The sequence below is a fragment of the Aythya ferina genome (genome assembly GCF_964211825.1).
Source record: "Aythya ferina genome assembly, chromosome: W".
Taxonomy (NCBI): Eukaryota; Metazoa; Chordata; class Aves; order Anseriformes; family Anatidae; genus Aythya; species Aythya ferina.
This window is the reverse complement of record NC_140313.1, coordinates 1,634,998-1,661,310: the sequence shown is the minus strand read 5'-3', so window position 1 is coordinate 1,661,310 and position 26,313 is coordinate 1,634,998. Positions and strand designations below refer to the sequence as shown.

At 41.4% G+C, this 26,313-nt stretch overlaps 1 protein-coding gene across 1 annotated transcript in view; it reads left to right on the top strand.

The window, feature by feature from the left end:
- Window positions 1-26,313, top strand: part of LOC311426563 (netrin receptor DCC-like) — a 357,945-nt gene that overhangs the window by 148,672 nt on the left and 182,960 nt on the right. The window contains exons 4-5 of the mRNA XM_084502992.1: window positions 335-485; window positions 860-996. Coding sequence (XP_084359118.1) covers window positions 335-485; window positions 860-996 — 288 coding nt within the window. The remainder of the gene's footprint in view (window positions 1-334; window positions 486-859; window positions 997-26,313) is intronic.

Sequence of the window (26,313 nt, the reverse complement as noted above, 5' to 3'; positions counted from 1 at the left end):
CTGCCACGGCTGTGCCTCTTCCTGTGGCTTTCGGAGACCTGGCTTTAATACCAGGCTATAAACAGTCCATTCTCACCTTGCTGAAAGCTGGTATTGTTCCGCCTGCAAATTGCTCCCTTGGTTCAACCCGTAAGTGGCTCTAGGATTGTGATTTGATACGCTTTTTATGTCTCTACTATGATTTTCTATTTTTTTCCATCAGTAAGAATCTGTGAAAAGTGTGGTCTCTTGGGGCCATTATTGATCAGCTGGTTTATATATTCCCCAACAAAAAGAATGTGTCTTTTTTTTTTTTTTTTTTTTTTTAACTTAACTACCTCTTTTGCTCTCGTAGATCCAGGTCTGCACAGGCAACAATTTTTCCTGCAGCGCCCGTCCAATGTGATGGCCATGGAAGGGAAGGATGCTGTTTTGGAGTGCTGCGTCTCTGGGTACCCCCCTCCCACCTTCACGTGGCTGCGAGGAGAAGAAGTGCTCCCCATCAGGTACCTCACCCCTTCGTGCCTTTCATATCATAACATTTACCTTGAGCAAATTAAAGGCGAAACCGTTAATACTTGAAGTTCAGTGGGGTAGACTTGGAGGCCGTGAAATTTTCTCCTAAATATGAATGACACTGGACCAGTTTTTTTTTACCTGCCCATGTAATTAATCTCCACGCCAAATCTGAGGGTGGAATTCGATCATAAATGTCGCCTGCTACAATGGATTACTAGGCTGGTATTTAAAATGGAGGTGTAAAGTTATTAACAGCAAAAATCGCAGCTGGGAATTACTTGCGGAATAATTTACGATGTGTGTTTTGCTGGGTAGAGATCCCATCTTAACACCCTGCAAACATACAATATCGATGTTTCAGGTCCAAGAAGTATTCATTACTGGCTGGCAGTAACTTACTCATATCAAACGTGACCGATGATGATTCAGGGACGTACACATGCGTCGTCACCTACAAGAACGAGAACAGCAGCGGCTCTGCGGAACTGTCAGTGATGGGTGAGTCCGTGAACTGCTCCTGCTTTGCTTCTCCAAGAACATTTCTAATCGTTGCCTTTTACACAATGACTTAATTTCTGTAATTCCAAGTAATTGCAAATTGCAAAATTCCTTCTCTACCTTGATCAGGAATTCACACCTATGCAAACCAAATCCTGTAAATCTTTGGATATATCCACTGTGTCCCATGAGCTTGTTGCTGAATATCCTATGGTATTGGATGCTAACTGCTACGGTGTTCTGTAAACGGTCCTTCCTTCTGTTTCTGCTTCCTGAAGCCTTATTTCTCCTATTAAAATGCATGTCACTGATGAGCAAGTGAGAAGTACAATGGGTGAAAATCAGGTCTGTAGCTGCTCACCAAACGTGCCCTCTTTTCCTGCATGGTTCTGCAATATTATTAGGATCAGAGAAACAGGGCTGGTCCTTCAGGGTGTGTGAATGACTGTCAATATATTAAGGTAAGAAAAGTCAATGTATGTTAGAGTATTTCCACTAAAATATCAAAAGTTACACTTGTGGAAGTCCTCACTCAGCAGCGAGTTCCTGTTGTTAAATTTTATGGAAGCACCCTCCTGACTGAACCTGCTTTCTCAGATATCTCAAATCACACATCCCTTCTTCATGGCAAACATTAACGAAATAAGAAACATTTAAATTTGTGAGCTGCCTTTTTTCTATTTTCTTCATTTAAACCCTTGAGCAGTAGCAGAGTACCTCAGTGTTGTTGAGTCAGATCTAAAATATTACGTAGCTAATTCTTAGTCAAACAATAATGTATTTCAATGTGCTCTTCATTTTATATTCAGACTTTAAAGCTTATGCATAAAAATACTTTCATTAGTGAATACTGCCTTAATTTGGATTATAGGATATTCAGTGCTTGTACAACAATATCCTTTTATCTAGCTGTAATAAAATATAGTAATTGCTGATGATGGAGGGTTCAGTTCTGTTTCTTTGGGTACATTAGCGGAATACATTGTTTTACTGGGTGAAAATAAAAATGTGGATTTATTATTGCAGAAGTTCAACTTGGGAAATTGTTTTCATTATAAGGAATTATACTAAAAAGGCAGGTGACTTCTTGGGCAATGTACTTGTCTAACTGAAAGATGTCTTATTTCAAATGCAGAGTGCAGTTGGGTGACTAAGAGTTGATTGGGAAGTAGAAATTAGATTAATATTTCTCCCCAATGATAGAGGATCAGCATCGATAGCGGTATCTGTTGGTAAGAGCAACTGTGGCTGGATGATCATCGTGTTGATTCTTGCACAGATTGTTTCTGGCCATGTGATTCACGTAAAAATTAATAGGAAATTTGCACCTAGGTCCTTTGTATACCTGTTGAAAAATTTATTCCTGCCTGCATTTGGTGTGTAATGCATCTGGCTCTACCTGCATTATGCCTTTTTCTGTAAGTGTCATGTAGAAATTAAAAGCGCATACATTTTCTTGCACATTCTGAGAGGTATGTGATGGCAATATGACATGACTGGAAGGTTGAATACAAAAACGAAAAACGTTAAAAGGAGGGAACATAATGGCAAGATAGTACTAAGAATGAAACTAGAAGTGCACGAGGATGAAAGATGCCACAATTGCCGACTCTTTGCAATCTCAAGAGGAAGCCAAAACTGCATTGCCACGACACAATTCAAGTGTACTCTGTGTTTGTATTATATAAAAGAAGCAGTTGCTATGAGCTGTGTTGATTTTTTTTTCTCTAAGTTCCTTTTCACATATGTTACCAAGGAATTTACAAATTCAGAGCAGATAAAAAAGGCACAATATTTATGTGCATTTCTTGTTTTCATGAGTAAATCATTCATTTGTGACAGGCAGCTGAAAACGAAGCGTCGTGTTCATGTATGTTTGCATTAATAACAGCAACTGTTCAAAGGACTCAAATGTTATTAAGTGGCTAAAACTCAGCAGATGATGATGACAATCCCCTGGTATCTGTTTTTCCAGAGCAATATAGCAGGGCTACAAATCTATTTATTTGTTGAATTCATCCTTACCAGTAGGAAACTCTCAAACGTACCAAGTTTCTCATGTAATTGTATCTCGTAAACAGCATAACAAATTCATACTTTTATTTTTTTTTGCTAGATACAAATGGAGATATGTTTTCTTAGAGTTAATGCGCTCGTTTAGTTAACAAACTGTAAATCGCTGATCTGCGTTTTGTTGCCAAACTTGCATTTTTTAATATTGATGTAATCCTTTAATTGTTGAAGCATTTGGAGTGCGAAGAGGGATAAGCAAGACATTTGCAGTGCTTGAAAAAAAAGCAAATCAAGTCCCATAATTATCTCTTCTGAAGTCTAGCTGGGTAGACGGCGTCAGATCAAAGTTAGTTACATCACATGGTGGCAAGATGCTTTTGATCTTTAAAGTAATGAGGCTGTTTGCAAGGAATGGAGAGTACTGCACAATGGAATCCCTTTTTTCTTTTCAAAAGCTAAAAATAACTCCTGTGTTGGATGTAGGCCTAACATCGCAAGATGTAAATGAATTTGCAAGGCGAGCTGAGAAATTTTGCTAAATCGTGATTTTGTAGCGTGGCCTTTTGGCAATATTTTAGCCGCGTCGCCCTGCGTACTGAATATTAAAAGGTCTGGTGCAGATTACCTTTTTTAATATATAAATCACCTACATGCTCAGTAGCTTTAGGGAATTTAGAGTTTAGACAAATGTTTGAAGATTAGATGTATGAACGGGGCTCGACTAAATTCCTTTCTGCGTATTTTCTAACTTTGAGAAGTGCCTTTTTTTTATTTTTAAACCCTTTTGTCCTCAGGAGGGGTTTTGATGGCTTTTTCCGCGTTTTGTTGAGCAAGACTTGAAAGTCTGCTGTTCTTGGCAGAGAAAAAACCCTACCTCCATGGCCTAAAAGTTCTCAAAGTGTCATAAATGTAGGAAAAACTTGTCTATATCCTATTTCTACATACTCAGCCCACTTTGGTAGTGGGTCCAACATCTGGGATTTCAGGTCCTGGTGGAGTTTCTGAACTGAATTCTGTAAAATCATTTTTGCAGATGGTCATAAAGTTGTATGATGAGATCTGAATGTCTATGAACTTCATTTCTTTTCTTCCTCCTTACTGTTTGGATGGTCCTTTGATTGCATCAACGAGCGAGCTGCTCTTATAGCTGTGCCAGTACGGCAGGGGAAGAGCACAGCATCTACTGAAGGAAAAAAAAATGGGCCTGGCATGGTGTTTGGAGGAAAAACTACTGCTAAATTTTACTAAGCATCCATATGTATAAGGTATAAGCAACTCAAAAAATACTTCCAAACTGCAGTCATCTATACGAATGCCTTCCACGAGGGAGTTTTTAATATGAAGTGTTTTTAGCACTGGTTTCGTTTCGCCACCGCGGAAGAAAAGCTACATCAAAAGTAAGGTTTGCTGCCGCGTGAGAAGTGGCTTATGAAATCACCTAGGTCTTTTTGACAAGAATGAACGATTGTAAGCACTCTGCATCTCAGTCAAATCCGTTTTTTCTTGTTTTACTTTGAGCTCTGCTGCATAAATTCCACCGGCAAGATGGATATTGGGAGATCAAGGTCGTGGGAAGCAGTGAATAAAGCGGGCATGGATCGTGTTCTTGTGTGTGAATCATTTAGGTAGAGAGCAGCATTGAGAAGGAAGCCTGCATCACCATAATGTGGTTTGACAGAGCAGTGAGAGCCTGAAAAATGAGTAACCTCCTCATACTTTGAGTGCAGCTTAAGGTAACGTTGCACAAATGCACGAGTACTGCAAGATTTACAAAACCCGTTAGAGGCTACTGCTAATATTCAGTCAAATCCAGCCCTGTACCCATTGTAAAATAATTTCTGAGCTATAGCAGACCACCTGCTATGATAAACTTCAGAGGAGCAGCTGGATCTTCACTGGGTTAGGTGTTGCATCAGCTCTACCAAAGCTGGTGAACCCTAGAAAACCGATTTGGGGCTCTGTTCCTTCGTGGCATGGCACTGTCGAATGGGTTAAACTTGTTCAGGTCTTGCTATCTTGTTGGAGAAATTAAATGCAATATAGACTAATTATTCCTTGGTCTGAGTTAATTTTTATTTCTGGAACAGGACGTATGTATATGTGAGCTGGCACAGTAATCTGTGACAGTCCCATGATGGTTTTTGGCAGGCAAAAATGAGAAATATGAACGTAAAACCCAATCTCTCCCATTCATCTTTATAACTTTAATCCATAAAAAAGTGTAAATCTAAAACGTTGATACTATCCTTTATATTTCTCGCAGGTCTGATTTTGAGTCTGTGGCATGGCAACAGTGGTTATCTGTCCCTACAGCTCCTCTGTCGAGCCAACAAGTCAACCTAAATGTCCAAGGTGTTGTCCTGACACCCTTTTCCAGAAGGCTGATGAAACATATCTTGTTCTCATATGATATGAAAACATTAGGGGTAGTGTGACCTTAGAATATAAAAATCAAATATTGCAATTTGGCCATGCCAAGGGACTTCTTTTCAGTGGGTTGATGTGGGATAGGCGATCCAAACTCTGGAAATAAGGGATTTATAGATAGAAATGTACCCAGCCTTTTGACGGTGAAGGTGCTGGAGGAGATGGATCAATAAAATCAACTCTTTCAGTATTCACTCCCACTTTATTTAAAGGATTTTTCGAATGTATTATATAATCGATGGCATTCGGTGGTTTCACGGAGGCAGTAAGATTTTTCCATCCAGGCAAAAAATGAATTTGGACAGGGTTTAGAATGAATTTTACGGATCTGGGGCCAAAACATTTCTATTGGAAATCATTTACCTACTGTTGCGTCGTGCTAATGGGGCGGATGGTATGGTCGTACAGTACCAATGAGAGAAATTTGAGACCCCGTAACCAGTAAAATAATGTTATGGAGATGTTCTGAGACTGGATCCAGGCTATTAGCTGCTTCATTCAAAGGTTTTGTATGTTCAGGAAAGGAAATATCACAGTACCAGCAGAGCTGTGCAACCCTCTGACAGAAATGATGAATTCTTGGCACTACCGGGGGGCTGTGCTGGCACAAACAGTAAACTGCAAAACACCACAGAATACCCCAGGTTCCCCCCTGGGAAAGCAGTCTGAGCTCTGACAGTTTTTTTTTTTCTGTAAATTCCCGTTGCTCTTGATCTCAGATTTGTTCTGCCTTCTGGAGGAGTGCAAACGAAGAGAGGAAAAACATAAGCGTGGCAACAGATTCAAGGGATGGAAGGGGAGAGGAGCTGTCCTTGCTGAGACGGATGTGTGAAGAGTATTTTATTAATAGGACACTTGAAGAAGGGCTACAAGATAGCATATGCATAACTAAATTCCTGGCCTCTCTGGAGCAGTGCTGAGTCAGTGCAAGGATTGGAATCAGCAGCGTTTTGCAAAGAGATATTTGCAGTTTTCCTGGTACATAGGAACATGCCTGACATTCTGATGGATGATTTTAACCTTAAACTACATAAAACCAGGCAGCCAAGCAGCCTGAGCAGCACGACTGGCTCATCCAGCACCCTCAATGAATCAAAAATCTCATGGCACGACTTGAGTGCCGTCGAGAAAGACAAAATATTTGAGCAGGTGCGAGTGCTAAAGTCTCTGACGCAGATATAAAGCTGATGAAATGATTTTTTTTTTCACTTGGAAAGATTATATTAATCTGTGGAGCTTCCTATTGGAGAATAACTTCAGGATTTACAGGTTTGTAGATTGAATGAAGACTTAGCGTCATTTTCTTCAAGTGTCTTTTCCTTGAATGGAATCTGTGAATAATAAGGCGGATGCCAACTTGCAGGTAAAGGGAATCTCATCCTGGTAATGGTACAGCAATGAATGCAGTGGGGGTTGAGTGCCTAATTCAGACCCTTCTGAAAACTTAATTCTTGTCCATACATCACGAGTGCCAAATACTTATTCAGCACGTGCCACTCGTAAGAAGCACTTGAGTGCAACTTAACTGTTGCCAGTTTCTGATAATGGTGTTTCAATTCCATTCTATTAAAACTAAATATGCCTAACAAGCTCTGTGATACCCCTGGGTGATCCCAGGAAAATTGCTGTATCTTGGGATGATCTACAGGTTCAGGGGAAAATATTGGTACACAAATCCCTTTGAATTTGAAAGAGGATGAATGATAGAAAGGTAACTATGCTGGGTCTGTGCAGAGTCTGACTTTTAAAGCATTCATTTGGTGGATCAGCCATTGCTATGGCCATGTTCTGACTTCTCCCAGGGCCACCAAGAGATGTGCTGAGCACAGTCCTACCAGCGTAAGTCTTCAAAACAGCATTGCACCAACACAGATGCTCCCCAGGCCAACAGGTTTGTTGTCCCAGATACCTACTTGAGACATCTGTGAAGTATTTTTCTTGCTTCATATACACTCTTGCTTCTTGGTTTGTTTTTAAGTAGGACCTTGAATTCGTTTTTAAGTAGAACCATGAGTTGTGTGTGTGCAAGAGCTGCTGTCGATGTGGATTTGGTGTTAAGTCTTCATGGGTTTAAAAAAAAAACAAACAACAAACAAAAAGGTTTAGCTGTTGTGGATCAGTTTGACCACCAGTGAGGTCTGGGCACTGAAGCATTCATTTTGTCCTATTTTGGGTGAGGGAAATAAAACCAAAACAAACAAGCCCCCCCCAGATTCCTTTAATTTATGAATTTCTGATTTTTCCAAAGCATTAGCATTATTTTCTAACCGATCGTTGCATAACTTTAAATGTATTTGCATTTAAATATTGATTAGCTTACTGTTTTATGAGCATCCAGCAGGAAAAGACGAGAGCACAGCCCAGGAGAGAGGTCCATGTTCTCTCACTGTGCAGCTCCTCAGCTAGTAGCAGTGCTAGAAATCTTTCATAATGCTGTACTATAAGAAATATATTAGCACTGTTTAGCACCGTGCTCTTTCCAAGAAGGAGAGCATATTACATACTTCCCCCAAAATGGAAAAGGACCAGCAGGGAAGGCACAAAAATGAAATGAGTTTCTCCATATTGCTGGCTGAATTTGAGAAGTAAAAACAACAGATGTCTGCAAACATTTTAAGCAGCTTGCTTTTTTAAAAGAAAAGCTTTATTATTATTATTTTTTTTTTTCTCTTTTAACTGTTTTAAGCAGAAAGGTTCCTGTGAGAGGAGTGGTGCTCAGTGCTTCACCTGACCGTCGGGTGTTCAGCTCTTTCTAGTTTGTGATTCAATGGGAGAGAAGAGCTCGTAGCTGGGTTACTTCAGCCTTTTATCTCTCGTGCTATAAATGAAGAACAGCGTGAATATAATTGTGACAAAAGAAGTGCTTTCTCTTTGCCCTTGGAGTGATTTGCTCTCTATTGCAGAGCTCTCCAGAAGACTTTGTGCAGCAAAGTGCTTGAGCGTAAGTCATCCTGGTACTTCCTACACGCCAGCCCAAACATGCAGATCTCATTGCAAAGCATATTAATGCCATTACTTAGTAACAACAACAAAAAAAATAAATCTGTATTTGAACATTTCTGATACCTGCAAAACTTCCCCCTGGACTCTGACCTTAAAGCTGCAGCATCTCACAAATTCATTTTCCCCCTCCACCAACAAAATTATTCTGTTGTTGATATGAGGTGATGAAAATCAGACTGAAAGGTACTGAGAAATCACTCTGCTTACATGCTCTTGTGCTTCCCCACGTTCTCCATTTATAACACGAGATAAATAGGTGGCGTTAGACCTTTTTTGTTCTGCTCGCCTTCTGGCTCTGCTTTTGATTTGGTGTGATGAGCGATTGGCCATCAGTTTGATTAATCATTGTACAAGGTCCTGAATGAAACGCGTGGTGAACTCCACTTAGTTATGGAGTGCTTCCCATTAAACTACGTAGTTAACACAAATTAATGCACCTGCCAAAAATCAGCTATTAAAAACCAGGACGGTGTCCAAGACTGAAAAATGTCCTTTACTCGTAATAAACATACCGAGTGCTCTTGCTGTGGCTTTTCCCAGCTTTTGCACTTCTTCACGATTCCTAAAGCCGCTTTGTGTTATATCTCAGTTGAAAGGGGAGAGGCTCTTGAAAGTCTTAAAAAGAGTAAATGGCTCCGATTAGTTTAACTAGAGCGTATTGAGCGGGGCACGCAGCAGGCTTCCTGCGAGGTGCCTGGGTTAATACGCACATTTATTAGCTTAGACAAACAGTTTGCTATGCCGGGGGAAAGGAAACGGCGAACTCAATTTAGGCCCCGGCTGCATCATCGTTCAGCGGAGCTGCATAAACAAGCTGGCACCGACTTTGGTGTGACTGCTAAATAATTGCAGCTTTTGAAATAACACGATTCCTTCCTCCTGCGCTGCCCAAGGGAGGCGTTCAATAAGAGAACGAGTTCTTTATCATAAGTATATTTAGATGTATAGTTACGAGGTTAACGGGGGATTATTCCTGTTCTTTCTGCAATTTTGGATCTTATTGCAGAGGCTTCATGTAACATGGGCCCGTGCTGTTGAGAGGCTGCGGAAGGTGTGAAGCTCTCTGGTGGAGAATATCTGTGGACAGACACTGTGTGGTGATCGTATTTTATTTACAGATATACACCAGCTTAAAACTTCCATGAAAAACCAACTTCACTGACTATTTCCCCAGCAGCAGAGTGGTGTTGAGGACTGTGCACCATGGGGTGCCACAGCTAACGTGCTTTAAATAACTTTGTAGTTGGTTTTGAAGGACTAGTGTATGGCCAGCATCTATTTTTTATTCCCTTTTAAGCCTTGTAGGTGTATTAGATATGCACAGTATGGGGTTTGCGAGCAACTCTTTATTACAATTTATCTAATTAAAGCATAGCTGCAGGCCAATTGAAGATAACGACGAGTGTTTTTAAGCCACCTCCTTATGTATAAGAAATTATGAACTTTTTGTTCATATGGAGAACAGAATTTCTGCTTGTGCACAAGTTAATCCAGTGGAAAACTGTTCAGACTCCTGGTTCAGGGTCTGAAACTTTCTCTGTCCATTTGCCAGACCCCACCTGCACACTTCTACAGGTGAATTTCTGGCTCCTGATCCAAATCTCCCTCCTGTACACAGCTGGCTCTTAAATGTGGCCAGTAAATGTTGTGATAGCATGAAACGGTGTAAATGGATTTGGCCAGAAGAGAAACGGGGTGGAGAAGTTGGTATTGAGCTCTTAAAGTTCTCTGTTATTTGCATGCAGTTTTGGGAGAGAGAAAAAAAAAAAAAGAGAGAGAGAGAAAATTGAGATGGGGAGGAGCTCTCATTGCAGTTGTCAGCTCTTCTCCTCTAATCCTGATAGAAAACCGTGTGCAGAAAGGACAAGCACAGCAAAAATAGAAAGCGTGGCTTTGCTTTGTGGTTCTGACCTGTGCTCACACCCTCTCGGGGTAGGGCTGTGTTGCTCTATCCATCCTTGGGGACCCTCGTCCAAGTGTCAAGCTATTTTTAAAGTGTTTATTTGAGCTGCTTCTTTCAAAGCAGCCTTAGAAAAGATCGGCTGCTTGGCCGAGTCAGATCTCTGAAGGCAGGATAGCACGAGGGTGAAGGTTTAAGGATGAAAGAGAAATCCCACCGAGGTGAGGACAGACAGGCAAGGAACAGCACTGTTGGGCACAGAAGACGTGGATTTTGGGTGCTGTTTGGGGATGAGCTGTGTCCCCAGGTGTTTGGGGTTGTTTTCAGGCTCCCAGCTTGTCGTGGCATTGTTTTGGAGCTGGAGAGAAGGCAAACACGCTGGTGCTGGTTGGAACCAGGGGTAAAATGAGTTAGTCTTCCTTCCAGAATAACGTCCTCAAAATAGATCCGTCCAATAATCTCCGTTTTTGTTATTTCTTCCACCAAATTTGACTTAAGTTTTACGTAAGCGGTCCTGTTTTCTTACGGCGCTGCGAGCAGGGCTCTCTTTTGTTAGGCTAATTTTAATTTCTTTGTGCTTAACTTTCGATTGTTCCTTTTGTAAGTTGCTTATTGCTCAAAAAAAAAAAAAAAGAGCTGGACTTCTGTGCTCAGCAGCTTAAAATGTAGGTCTTCACAAAACAGGATCTGTTTGAAGTCTGAATCATTTATTAATAGCTTCATTAAAAAAAAGTATTAATTTTAGTTAATATTTTTATTCCAAATGGAGAAATCCTAGAGGCTGCAACTCAATTAGCTTAGCATGGGGACTAACCGGTGGCTGTATATATTTTTCTCCCCCACAATCTTTAAATAATGGAAAAACGTATTCGTTCATGGTGTGGATGCTTTTGATACTTAAAGCAAATGAACTTTTAAACTCAGTTACATGAAATGCTCTTGATGAGTGCATCTTTTAAAAATAGTGCTTTGAATATTTTTCCAATAGCTTTTTTGCTCAGTTGGCTCATCACAGTCATATATTTTTTTTAATGTTCCTAGCCGTGTATCATTTGCCTAAATCTTCCATCTCTAATTCATGCTGGTTTGTAGCATGGAAGATTGTTTGCTCTTGTGTGACATCGCACAAACATCCATCTAGTGAAGGCACTCTTTAACCTGAAGCTATTTTTTTCAGTGACCTTTTCAAAATCTTTGCTTAACTTCCATCTTTCCATTCTTCTTCCCACCGATTTGCATGGATAACTAAAGAAGCGTTGCCTATTTTGTGCAAAAAGTTTTACTTTTTGAAGTTAACAATTTATTCCCTTTAAAGAAACAGAAGTAATCCCATTTTCTGAGATCAGTTTATGAAGAAAAACCTCATTTGAGGGAGGAGAGGCTCTGGAGGTAGCTGTAAGATGAAGCTGGCACCTGCTAGGCATCTCACAACTTCTGGTCTGAGAGCACTTTCTGAACCACGAGGCAAACCAAAGCTGTTTCAGAAGAAAGCTTAATTTTTATTACATGCAAACTCATAGGACTGCAGCTCTATCCAGACTGTTCCTGTGCTTTATAGCTCTCGGGAAGCTTCAACTCCGAGTCTCTTTTCAGTGCCCACCTACACAGGGTGACTGCTGAGACCTCAGGCGAGACACTGCTCCGTGCTGCTTTCTCCAGGTAAAAGCCTTGGAGAAGTCTAAGATGCCACTTACTTTACGAGTGGGGATGCTATAATAACTGTTCTCCACGGGCAACACTATTTGCTTTTGCAGACAGATGTCTGGGGTGGAACAAGAGGTGATCTTTGAGCCCAGGTCTGGGGCCGGAGGCTGCATCACTGCCCCGGTGTGAAGCATTATGCAAATGCTGCCAGAGCTGTGTCGAGGGCAAGCTCGCATGTCGCAGGGAGGTTAGGAGCAGTGTCAGGAAGATGCATTTCGGAAATAATTAGAAACACAGTGGGACCTGGGCGAGAACAGAGTCGTGGAAGCCAGAGACGAATAAAATTTCAAATGGAAGAGCGTGGCTGGAAGTCACTGATGATTTGAGGGCTAGAAATAGCTTCCACACTTGATTTTTTTTCAGTAAACACTAATGATTTTAATTATTTCCCCACTCTCTCCTCCTCTGCTGTACAAGTAGCTTGTTTATCACAGATTTATTTATTTTTTTTTAATGATGCCAGTAGGAAAGGACTAGAAAAGAATGACCCAGCTGGATAAAGGGTTAAACTAAACTGCTGCACACAGATCTGTCCCCAAAGGGCTGGCTGCAGTTCCTTCTGCAGATGCTGTGCCACAGTGCCTGCTGTCTGTTGTAGCCTTGTTTTGGGTGCATTCTCCTAAAAAATAACTTCTAAAAAAATAAAAATACAGCACACTGAGAAAATTCCCAGCTTTAAGCAGTTCCTGTCCTGAAGGCTATCAGTCAGCGTTTAATGGGGACAGCTTGCCTGTGCTGATGTCCTAGTCTAATATTTCTTGTTTCTTTTTCAGCTGTGAGCATCAGGTGAATTGTCTGTTGAGTTCTGGTTGCCAAACAAGCTGGGAGTTTCTCTTTGGTTCTGTCATAAAAAAGACAAATATTTCTCCATGGCTATCTAGGACAGTGATAAAATGAGTGCCTGTGCGTTGAGGATGGAGGGTCTTTACATCATCTTGGAGAGCACAGCTAGCTAAGCACACTATCAGGTATAGCAGACTTCATATTTGAAGGCAAATAGATTTGTTCCATGTAGGACCTCGGTTTGTAAGATTATATAAAACGGCCGTGACCTCTGAGTTAATGATACAATTTGGTTTGATACTGTAATCCATATTTATAAATGAATTTGGCAGGTAGAGCTGGCACAGAGAGACAGCCTTGCCCACAGTATGTTTTCATACAATGTTGTCACAGACATGATTACATTTATCAAGAGAAAGACCTAATAATTGAAATTTCTGCTTTCACAAAAACAATGATTTAGATAACATTATTTTTCCTTTGAAAGGGCAAAATAAAATCGAACAGTTGATCAAATACGTGTTTTTTTAAGCCAGGACTTTTGAAAATGAAATTAATGCATCAAGTGATTTAGGAGACTAAGCGTGTTTCATATGGGCCTGTATAACATTGGGAATGTAGGAAATAATTTCTTAGACTTATAAATTGATTTGCCTGCACCTTGCTCTGGTGTTTATGATGGAAGAGCTCAACTGACAAGTACGAGGAGATTTAGCAGTTTCCCAGTGAGGCTTTGGATTTTCTTTTATTACTTAAACCGAAAACACAGGAACCAGCTTCTAAAGCAAAAATCGATCGGTTTTGACAATAGCACTGTGGAGAACGAGGGGAATAAGGGTAGTGATGGTTCTTTCCTTCAGCTCTGGTGGTTAAATTTGGGTGCTGGTGTTGGTGGTTTGGGCCTTGCAGTCCTACCGCGGGGTGACCTGTCCACCGTGGGCACTAGGCCCGGCCGCCTCAGGCCTCAGTGGCCTTCCCTTTTGTGGGGTCAGCGGGTTGCCCTAAGGACTTAAATCTCATCCTGGGTTTGGGTTTGTGTTGTTTCCCAACCCTGGGATGCTACTGGGAAGCCCGGGAAGGCTTCACATCCAGGAAAGGCCTTATTAGCCCTAAAAGACCTTATTAAGCACTGCATACAAGTCATACTTGTAAAATAAAGTCATTCTGTGAGCATATGTATGCCAACCATCTAGGACTGTTATGCAAATACTGTTATTACTGTGAAATGTAGATGGGGTAGGCCCCACTCTTACTTTTTCCCTGCCTTCGGAAGGGAAGAATATGTTATTTGGTGTTTTTGTTCCCAGAGACATTTCTTCAGTGTGCTCTCTCAGCTTCTACTCAGAAAAACAATTTTCTGTATTACACTCAATTTTTAGCAGAGCTGTTTCAGACCTTTTTTTTTTCCACAGCTATTGTTACGTGTCCTCACAGTCTTCCCTCAAAGAGCTTTCCCATCCCGATTGATTAGTTGCTTTATGAGGTTGCTTTAACACTTTTCTCCCCCACTGCCTGCCCAGAAACCCAGTGGGCTCAGTCTCGTTGGACATTAAAGGAGTCACTTTAATGCAGGGGATATCCAAATTCCTCCATTTCCTAGTGACTTCCCAGCCGTAGAAGAGGCACGGTTTGGCTGATTCCAGAGGACACAGAAAATATTTGAGGGAAGTCACCTGAGAGATTGCACACATCCCTGTGGTTTTACGCTACCAGAAATCTCCCCTGCAGCCAGCAGGAGTCTTGTTTCTATCAGACCTGCAAGGTTTAAGTCCTTATCTTCAGAAGAGAAGGATAACAATTCTGAGCAGCTTATAAATGTGTCTTTGTGAGGGTCTCTCTGATTTAAAGAAAAAAATAAAATAAAAAGAGGAAGCCACAACCTAGCTTAGCCTCTATTCCTTCCCCTTTCTTTTCTGTTTTCCCATTCCCCTTCACGCAGCATCCTTTGTGTTTGCCTTTGGCCCTGCGAAGCTCTTCTTAGAAGCAGCAGTGATATTTATTCAGCGTCTGTAGTTAAGTCTGCTCTGTGTCTTTGTTGTGCCCCATTATCTTCAAATGCATCATTGAGTGCAGTGCTGAATGTCTCTTTGGCCGTATATCTCTTCTATGTGGGGCAGCAGACTGTTAACTTTGCTTCATCTGCATTCAAAACAAAACCAGGAGGAAGAAGGAGCAGTTCAGCCAGGGACGGAAAGGATTTGCAAGCAGGGCTGTGCTAAACGCTGAGGCTTATCCATTGCTCTCCCCTGCCCATCAGTCCTGCAGCTCAGATAATAATTCACGGGGCTGTTTCTCTCTACTCCACGGTGTCAGGTAAATCAGTAAATCAGAACGGGTCCTAAATGGGCTGGTTAGTCAAAGAAGAGACATCACCACCTTGTTCCCCAAGAGTTAAGTGACAATGAAGCCTTGTCCTTGTCTTCAGTGTGCTGATGGGGAAAAGGAGGATGTTTTTCTTGCCTTCTTTCGCTTCAGGGAGAGAAAAGAGGAATTATGCCCTGTTTACGGATCTCTGCTGACCACTGCTTTCTTCAACTCCTGAGAGATTATTTATTATTAAATTATATAATTTTTCCTTTCTGGAGAAGCAAGGATAAAGATATCTATACCAATTGCCTACATGAAAGGGTTTTCTGGCCTCCCGATTTAGCTTTAATCTTATCTTTACTATATTGCATCCTTATTTGGTGCTAGGATAGCTTTTTTTCTTTTTTCTTTTAAATGTGAGGTATTTCTTCCTTATGGTATGCCTTCCTTTAAGACATCCTGCTTGGGAGTTTGAATATGTGATCCCATATGCTCAAAACTTATTTGCTATGAGAATGTTGGGTGTTCTCCATCTTCCTGAAACCAGGCTGCTCAGCAGTGATAAACACAGGAGCCTGGGGCCAGAAAATAAGAACAAGAAAATGTTCATCTGACCTCATAGGTCAGCACACAGACTTCTCCGTTTTCTGCAGAATATTTTCAGTTCTTTATGTAAAATTATTTCTTAACTGGAGTAGGACCTGGATCTTGTAGCCCCAGCTACCAGGCTGCAGTTATTCTCTCTTTCTGGACCAATGGATACTTGCACATTTGATGCAATTTTGTTTTAAATAATTTTTATTTTTCATATATTTATTTTCACTGGTGGTGAAACTTCAAGATTTTGATTTACTGTTTCAGGCACTTTTATTTCAGGTAATATTGTCATGTGAGGGCATCAAGGGTGCTCCTGTCCAGGGCAGCAGCAATGTCCAAGCCCCAGCTTGGCGTGCCTGCTTCACCTCGTCTGAAACTTTTCTTATATGAAATAACTCCCCACAAAAGGCAGCAATTCAAATAAACCATTTTGTAGTTTATTAGAAACACGGAAATATCAGGCCAGAAGGGATGCCCGCATCTTCTGTGAGCCAGCTTCTGAGGGGTTCTGTGCTCTCCTGAGCCTTCAGTATATGAAAACATAAGTTCATTGAGCAAAAATGAATTTTGTAAATCAATGTTGGGTTTAATTCTAAATCAATAGATAGAAAAAAAGTGGGAGGAGTACTACAGCTTTTCTCTTATAGAACAGCATTTCATCCTTTCTGTCTCAACATCAAGAGAATTGATTGCCAAAATATCTGGGTATAAAAAAAAACCACACCACAAACCAAAACAACCATAACAAAAAAAACCACCACCAGCACAGTGGTATGCTACCTAGAATTCAAATATAATACCCACAAACTTCACAAAGGAGCCCTTTATTAATTTTTTAATGCTCTATTTTTGGTTCAAGAGCCTCAGCCTGTTCTAATGAAATTAAAGCTAATTAGCAAGTCCTTGACCTTTTCAAATAAGATGATTACTTTTTTTTTCTAATATAATAATTGAAGGTCATATTTTTTTCTGGTATTTATTAGACTTGAGAAAAAAACACTTCTGTAATAACAAAGATACAGAAAAAATATTTTCTTTGCGGAAGAGCTTTTTCACTTTTTCTTTTTTAGCTGAGCCTCTCCGAGACGAGTGCTTTGTGTGTCTTCTTTTCTCCCTTGTGTTTTACACCTTGGATAAAGGTCCTTTGTGTTTGTGCTGGAAAATTCACCACTGCTTTTCTCTATAAATCATACCTACCAGGTAACCTTTTGCAACAGTGTACTGGAGCTCTGCAGCACGTGGTGCTATTGAAATGAATGCTTGGAAGTCTCAATCTGTTAAAAATAAACCAAAAAAAAGTTGTTTATTAACAAAAACAATCTGGATTCAAACCAGCAGGGTGCTGTGCTAGGATTTCCTCACTTCGTGTGCCTGGCTGTTGGCTTTTACTCCAGGTCAGTACAGGTATCCTACAGGTCCTGCACAAATCAGCCCCTGGCTAGGCTTGCAATTTAAGCACTGCTCTTTGACCAGGGTGACTGCAAAGCAAGGATATCTTTAGGGGAAGTGGACAAACATCTGCTATGCCTAGATTTACATTCTCGGCTGTTTCCCTCTTGATTTGGAACTACAAATACCAACATGATGCAGATTCATCCTCGTCAGCTCATTTGAATCTGAGATTGGTAGAGATTTCAGACCCTCGAATGTTGCTTGGTTGAGTTCTTTTTCTCCTTAATTTTTAAAATTTCAATACCAGCAGTTCCTGCTTTGTAATTTCTTTGACTAAGAAAACAGATGAGCTTCACTTCTCAATTCGAAACTAAAAATGTTTTCCAGCCTGGATGGGGGGAGACGCCAGGAAGGCCCCGTGTGCCCTGCAAGGTGCAGGTGGGGGCTGAAAGCAGCACCTCGCTTACAAGCTCCCTTGTCTCCAGTTTGTCATTTCAGAGCATCCCAGCTGGAAATCAGGTTTCCAAATTTTCAGCTTTTATTATCTGACTTTACCATGTTTAACGAGTAATGCTGACAAGGTGCTTACATGCTGTAGGTCTCTCTGTTGGTTAACTTAAGTGTTTTGGGGCTTCCTTTGTAGGATTTTGCCTTGGACAAATCTGATCAATCCGTATGGGTGTCTTGATTTATGTTCCTGTTTGGCGTTAAATCTTATTTTATTTTTATTTTTTTAGTGAATGGGACTTTTTGTAGCTCCTGTGTTTCTTTGTGACCACTTCTATACACACCGCGTATTGCATGCATCATGGAAGGTGCAAATCCAGATGTCCAGGATTTGTTGGTGTAAGGATTTTATCCTGGATGTGTGATGGGGTAGGGGTTTATTCTGAGTTAGGATTGAGTTTGCAGTCCTAACTACCCACCTATATCTATCACCATTGGACATAAGCCTTTCAAGAGTGCATATTATAAAATTGAGAGCAACTCTTAACTTTTAAATACCTTAACTCAACAGGATGAACCTCACAGCATTGCAGAAGTTATATGAGAGGTAGAAAGAAAAAAAATGAGGAATATCCAGGGCAACTTCTTATGGCTGCAGGTTTGTGGATTCTCAATTTGTCAGAGATCTGTGGTGGATCCTGGCTGGTAAAAAAAAGCTTTGAGAGTGTAAAGATTGCAAGCTCTAGTACCCAAACTAACCCCAAAGTGTATTGCACCTTCTGAAAGTAAAAGAAGCAGCAAGTAATATGCATAATTCTTGAGGTGGGAGATGGATATGTGTATTTGGGGGTGTATGAGTGTTGCTAGCTGGGATTTTGCCCATTATTTATTGGGTCATGCGTGGTCTTTCCACATCCTGCTTTTAATGGGAAAGTCCAAAGCAGTGACATAACTGTGCTATACCCAGGACACTATTAAAAATATAGATTTCAAATGTCTGAAAGGAATCTTATTGCAGCATCTGTAGTTGGTTTTATTAAAAGCAGTTAAAATTCCCCTGCCTGGAGCAGTTTGGAATTACAGAGACGGGCTGCAGAAATTTACATTTTAATTGAGGCAGAAGACAAAATAGGGCACGGCGCAGCATTCACACATTACAAGGGAGAATAAATAAGATCTGTATCAGTCGGGAGAAAAGAAATGACTGGTCGTTTTTCACTGCCTCCTGTGCTATATTTTCAAACAGTCCAATGAGCAGAACCAGGCTGGTTTTGTTTGCTCCCTATCAAATTGCAGCAGCTAAAGCTACCCCCATTGAGCAAGTTGTTTATTTAAAATGTGTTGTAAGGCTACAAATATTCTTTAGAGAAACAATACCAAGGATCCAGCAAAAGGTAAGGCACGCATACGTGCTCTGTCCACCCATTGATTTGAAAGCCTAACAGTAAATTGTAAAGCTTGGGCAGATGACTGAAATTTTTGAGGCCTAGTTTGTAAAGTCCTCATCCTACCAAGAGCTGCTCCGATGCTTGTAGGAGCGTTATTTTTATTTTTTATTTTTAGAAAAGACAAACTCTAAAATTCATGGCCATGGTCTCTGCCGACTCCTGTTGCATTTGCGCAACGGTGGAGGTCCTCTCCTCTCCACCCAGCTGGGAATAAAGACAAATTTGGGAGACTGCAGAGCCTTCCAGCTCTGGTACGTGATCCGTGGCATAAAATAATACATTTTTGGAGGCAAAACCAATGAATTTTTCGGTTGCCCTGCAGAAAGTGACACAAGTGAAAGCCGTGTATGGTGCAGATCAACTCTTCTTCCTCCAGAGGACGAGGGAATCGTGCAAACAGGACTCTGTTGTCACTACGGATCAAACTGTGAATATGTTAAATAAGGGTCCCCTGCCACACGTACATCGCACCGCATGTGTGCTTTGTGGGCTGCTCTTGAAAAGGAACAGATGAAGGCTTGAGAAGCTGACAAAAAACTTCCGCCATGTGTTCGCTCCTTATGGCTGCCCTAGAAATGCCTAGATCGTATTCATTTGGATCGCTGGAGCGCTGTGTTAAGGCAAAAAAGAAGGCATTGGCAATCCCAGAGATTTTTCTAATCTCCATGTAGATTATTCCCTTCTTAAAAATAAAAAGAAAATAAAAATAAAATGGGGAGTTGAGGGTCATGTTGCGCATATTTGGCTTTAAAGTTTTATTTCTTTGCAATTAACCAAATAAGTTTTCCGACTTCTAAACTCCCGAGTTCTGACCTTCCTTGCCTTTGGTCTTAAACGGCTAATCCGGGAGGAACTTAATTTTGATGTGGTTTTGAAATCTGGCTTCCTGCTCATTTTTGAAGTCGTTAGCGTGAAACGTGACCGGCTCATCAGCAGCGTGGTACTAATTAACATCACCGTGCGTTTCTCCCAAGTGAAGCCCAAAGGCAGAAGCCAAATCTGAAGGCGATTGTCCAAACCACCTATGGACGTCATTGCTTGGGCTGCGTTATCCTCATCTTTAATTACAATGGGTTGTCTTTTAAAATTAAATGCAGGGTTATTATGATTTATTTCCAGCCTTCTGCACAATGGGGTCTTCATCTGCGTCGTTCTATCCCCAAAATATTTCCCACTTAGTCCCGTGGTGGCAACAGAGGTGCCAGGACATTCAGTTAATTTTTGTAATTCTTCTCTTTCTGACTTGTTGCATACATTTCAAAACAGCTTTTCAGTCTTTTCGTTTGGTTTCTTTAGATGTTAAGTGATCTGGCGGTTCCATTTAGCCTCGCTTTCCTTTTAAGACATCCATTAACCTTAGTTTGGGCAAAAAACTCAAGCCCAAAGTTGGCCAAATAATCTAGTGTATGAGGTAGACCCTGCTGGGTGTAATAACAGGATCTTCTCTGATCCTTTAAAAGAAAGCAGCTCTTAGTTGCTTTAAATCCTCTATTTGTTATTTTTCTTTCTTCTGATAGATTCACCCTAAGATCACGGAATAAGGGAAAGATTTGCTAATACATAGAATTAAATTACTTTTATGTCCCCAAGGATAGGTGTCTTTTCTCATCTGGCTTGATAAGGAACGATTAAAAATAAATGTTCCCAGAGCCAAAGGTAATTGTTTTGTGATATGTGCTAGGGAACATAGAAGTCAACACAAAGGAATACCATGAGACTGGATGGACCAGGTAAAAATATTATGTCTGTAGCCTGGTTTTTCCCCTTCTCCTTTGAGTAATCATCTCTCTTCCTTCGAGAGGTTGCATGTTGGGTCCAAAAAATGAAAATTCCTTGATGAAACAACTTCTGCTGATGGGTGCAAAGTGGAACAGAGCTGTGAGCTCATTATTGGGAAGGTCACAAGCCTTGTGCTCGTGTACAAGATGCTGGAGTTGTGTCTGACCTCGGTAGTGGGACAGCAAATAAAATTAGTGTTTGCTTAGCATCAGAAGACGCGTTATGATCTCGCATCTTGATCAATGATGGCACAGGAATTGCTGCTGAGAGCAATCAACGTATTGCTTGTGTGTGACAAGGCTTCAGATCGAAATTCTGTCTATGATGTGTTGTCAGGGCTTATCTAGGTTTTAATGCATGAGACGAAAATCTGTCGCTGCTTCATTCTGGGGAATAACGGGAAAAATCGATGGGACTTTTTTTTTTGCTACCTGTTCGTTTTCTGAATATGTACCCAGATTCTCGCAAGCACCAGCAAAGAGCAAAGCACCCAGCAGTAATTTTGTCATTGTCTACGCCTGAATTTAAGACTCACATAAAATCTACTCCTTCCACCTGTTGTGGCCCTTTGGGTTTAGACCTAATACCAAGGAAGGGATTCTCAGGGCTATGTTACTTTGGGTGGTTATGAACAGAGTTGGATAACTTCCAAGAAGATTTTTAGTCTTTGTAAGCTGTTTGATATCAGGAGGTGAAGATTTGGGTTGAAGATTGACCGTTCCTTAACGTTCAGAGCAATGTTTCTCCGGTGCTCCTGGTGTTTTGCTTGCTTTTTATCGTCTGCTTCCGACAAGACTTGATGCTCGCTGCGAACACGCTGGAATTGTAGAGGAAGCTAAAAATAAGAGCAGGCGTTTTGTTTTAAAAGCTTAGCCTGGATGGCAGCTCGGAGCTTTTAGCAGCCTCTTGAATATGAGTTGATGTTGGTGAGTTTTTATTTTGTTTTCGGTTTAGGGAATAGCTGTAGTACACCGCTGGAGAGGAAAAGAAAATATAGATGTATTTTTCCCATCGGTTTATCTTTTTCTGCACTTGCTAAAATTACAGAAGACTGCAAACATCTGGTTTGTACCACGTACTTCACCTTCAGCTTTCTCTAGCATCGTATTTTACTATTCCTCCTCGCAGGATAATTCAGTTGGGATATCACGAGGTACCCTACAGCTCACGGGCTTAGCATCCTTCACTTACCCCGTATCAAAACTTGTCGTTTGCCATTTTCTAGCTGAAGCTTGCAGACGTCCTCGCAGGAAGCAAGAACCTAAACGATTCGGGAATTCCTCCGCGTAGTAACTTTTATGTTTTTGGAGTGCTGTTGTGCGTTAAATGACAGCGAGCACCAGCTACTCCGCTCCGCTGACGGAGCCTTGAGCCTTGCCAAGGGAAAAGCAAATTTCCCTTCGAAGCAGAGGCTGAGTGACAGCACGCTCCCTGGATGCTCTGGAGGACTCGATGGCTTCTGCTCTGCTCAGGTTTTGATCTGGCGGATGCCTCGTGGGTAGCCCCTGGTTGCTGGCAGGTTTCAGCCACCTGGAGCCCAGGAAATAAAAAAAAAAAAAGGAAAAAAAAGAGAGCAGTGTGCAGCAGCTCATGCAGTCACGGAAAGGGGAAGCAGCCCTGTTGTAAAATGCTGTTGTTGCATGTGTCTGGAAGTGGTGATCTTCGTTCTTGTCTCCCTGAAGGCTGCAAGCAGTCTGTTCGGGTTTCCAGAAGCCCTTTCCCATCAGCTCTTGTCCTCTTGTTCTCATAAGGGTAAGGTGACGAAGCATGCACCCCTACACCCCAAAAGCATCAACCCTATACCCCCAAAAATGCCAGCCAACAGGACAGGCTAAACCTATGCCTTATTTTCTTGTGCATCATTCATTGGATATCCTTTGGGGTCCATAAAACAACAAAAAATACATAGAAGTCTAAACTGTTGCTGTATTTTGCTTTCACACATTTTTATCGGAGCATTCATAGAATATAAAGACGATGGAGAAGGATGTTTTAAGCCTCAAGAAAAGTGGGAGCTCTGGTTTTCCGTCTCATCACACCTCCATCTTTTAGATCTGACACAGCAGCAAGAAAAAAAAACCACGGATACAGTCTATGCAATTGAATCAAGGTTTTAATTACATTCATTTCTTTTTTTTACCAGTGATATCCAGGGTACAACTCGGAGGGAAGGAAATTGATTAAAAAGCGCAAAATGTTTTTGTTTTAATTTTTTAAGCTTTAATTAAAGCTTTCCAGCATTGAGGAGGTGCAAGTCATTCCATTTTCATTTCGGTGGGTTTGATGAATGTAGTTTTGTATTATAATGCCAGCAGAGTCTGCAGCCAAAGGCTGCCACCACAAGTTCAGGCTCGTCCCAGAAAGGGTGAGGATTCCCTGTTGAAAAAAGCTTTCTCCTTGTGTCTGATTCTCCTAGGAAAAAGAGAAAAGTCTCCTTAAATTTAAGAGAAAAGTCTCCTTAAATTTCATGTGGGCAGTGTTTTTCCTTCTCGGTGTATTTAATTTTTGAACACACAGGCTTTTTTCCCCAGAGTGACCTCCAGCTCTTAATGTCAAGAATGAATTTTTTGTCCCAGAAAAATAGAGCAGGATGCTGTAGAGCAGGAGGAGGATGGTTTAATTTTATCTCTCTATATATATTAAATACCTTTAATTGGTGTTCCTTTTTAAAGATCCTATAACGCTAGCCATGCTGGATGCATAAATAAATGCAATTTTTATAGTGATAGCTGTAGCTATAATAACTATAGCCCTGTTGCCATTTATAATTCCCATTTTATTTTATTTTTACTATGCAGATTATTGCTCTTATTAATGAAAATCCCTCTGGAGGGAGGGAGGGGGGGAATGACTAATTTGCAGAGTGCCTCGCCTTAATGACAAGCCGTAAGTCTGAGGCTGCTATTATGTGTTTATCTCCATTTCCCCTCATTGATGGATTTAATTCCTAAAACCCCCGCGTACGGGAAGGCTGCGTGCATCCACCCTGCATGTGAATAGTGCAGTTTTTGTGTTTTTCACGACGTTTTAGCTCTGGGTTGAAGGACAGGCATGTGGCTCCTTTCAGGAGGGAACCTCACGGTGTCGGACAGATCCCTCCAGCCCCACTGATGGAAGGAGACAGCCAACATATGAGCTGCCCAAGTGGTTTTTTCGATGGAGATGGTGCCAGCCCAGCTGGAATCTGCTTCACAGCATAATAACGGGGGGACTCGAGCTCGTTGCTGCGGGGAAATCGAGTGGAGAAATGAAACTCGAGTCCATAGCGGCGGCGGCGCACCTAGGCATTGTTCCATCCCCTGCGAGGCGTGCGTTTTAATGTGTCAGAGCTGCTATTATCCATTCATTCCAGCTGAGAGCCTGAGAAAAGACTCCCGAGGCTGAAAAAAAAAAAGGAAAAAAGGAGACCTTTATTGGCGGAAGAAATAATCGTAGTGCCATGGGTGGCTTATGATTTGGATAGCAGGTGGGGTGGGAGGGAAGGGAGAGCGTGGCTCTGAAGCTGTGTAATCCAGAGTTCATCTGAGGCAGCTGCAGACCTGGAGCTGCTGAGAAGTCAAGAGCTCAGCCTCTGGAGTCTGCATATGAAAAAAAAATACAAAAAGAAACAGTAAATCGACATTAAATTGATGTTTTCAGGTGTTTTTAGCACCTCCAGTCTGAACCTGTGCTGTAGTGAGCTGGCATTCCCTAGGATGGCTTCCTAGGGGATTTCCAAGGATTCCCTTGGCATTATGAGAACTCTTAACCAGTCATTTAAAAATGTTTTCACTAGAAATGATGCAAATTAATCTTCAGTTTTATATTTGGGCAGGATTATTGCAAGAAAATCATCGATAGATGGTTGAATGGGCTATTAAACAGAGAGGGCCAAGGATAAGGATCCATCCTGCACATTCAGCAGGACGCAGCTCTGGGGCTTCTGCTTTTGTGATGTGGGAAGTGAAACCACCGAAATCCCAGCTTGCTTTTACACAGCACTAATTGTGGCGAGCAGAGTAACTGTCCTTATCGAGGACATCTCATAAACACACAGAAATTTAAGGTCAGAAAAGAAGAATCCCACTCCTTGCCTATGGAAGGTGCAGTGAAAAGGTTGTGGTCTCCATCAGCTGGTAGCACTTCAGTATTTATTCGTCAGTCATCATCAGATCCTGCTCTACGAAAAGCAAAAACAAGAAAAAAAACACCTTGTTCCATGCCTTTTTCTTAAGATATAGATGACTAAAAAAGGAAAGATAAAAGTTGTGCAAGGAGGTATTTCAGCTCAACTTTCTGGTGGCCATCCAGAAATGAAAGTGGTTTAATAGAGAGATATATGCGCAAGCTCCTTTCTTGAAGAAGGACAGTAAGTTCTTATTTCTTTTGTAATTTAAAAATTAATATTAAGAAATTAAAAAAAAAACAACTAGGGTTCTTTAAAAGGAAGGTTTTCAAGTCGTTCATGCTGCCATGAGGGATAATCAGGAGATATCGCTGCTGGAAGAGGATGGCCTGGGACAGCAGAGAAGGGCTGAGAGGAATGGCTTATTTCATGGAAAGCTCAAACTCAAATTATAATTATGCTCATCATGACCATGCTAATGAACTTAGCACTGTGGTTTTTTTTTTTTTTTTTTTGGCTGGGGTTAATGAACCTTTCCCCAGACCTAGGGGAAAGAAATGGTGCTTGTAAATGGTGGTGTTTGTAGGAAACGCTGAATCTCAGTGCCTGGCAGACAAAATCCAAAGGAGGAATCTCTCCGCTTGCCCTTAGAAAGACAAATTCACCTGTAGAGTGATGTCTTTTCCCGTGAGCAATGGCCAAATCACAAATGAACGTCAGTCAGGAGGAGGGAGATCGGGGAAGGTTTTGCGTCTGGTTAAGGTTTTAGCACCTGAAACAAAGATAAAAGACCGGAGCATCTGACAGAATCATCTCATCTCTGTAAGCATTCGGTAAATATCCAGAAGTGAGAAGAAAATGGCTTTTATGCTTTTTATTTTTTTTTTTTATGCCTATTTCTGTTTGCAGCTGTTATTTAGAAAGGTGCTACGTTGGGATGGAAGAGTCCGGAAAAGAGCTAGCAACAGAATAATGAAAGCTTTTTGTCCCAGTGCTCCCTGGCACTTAATGCACATCTCAAACCCTGCAGAAAAGCACTCTGGCTGCCTGCTATCCCTCCGCAGAGTGGCTTTGGTGACTCAGGAGACGGTTTTTGCTCTTCTATGTCTGCTGCAGTTGGCTGCTGATCCTCCTGGTGGCAACGAAGGGAAGGGGAAGCTCAACGGGGGCTGTCCCACTCCATAGGCACATGGCTGGCCTTCAGCGACAGCTTGCTTTTGTGCTTTTCAGAGGGCGAAGCAGGTACTTGGATTTGTTCTTTTGTGTTGTTTTTCTGTTGTTTTTCGGAGAATTATTATCCTAGACACCGCTGGGTTAGCTCTCAGCACTCTGCTGAGCCCCTCCGATGAGTGACTGCAGGGACATCCCTCGGCGCAGCGGAGCTGCCGGTATTCACGCTGCTCTCCTTATTT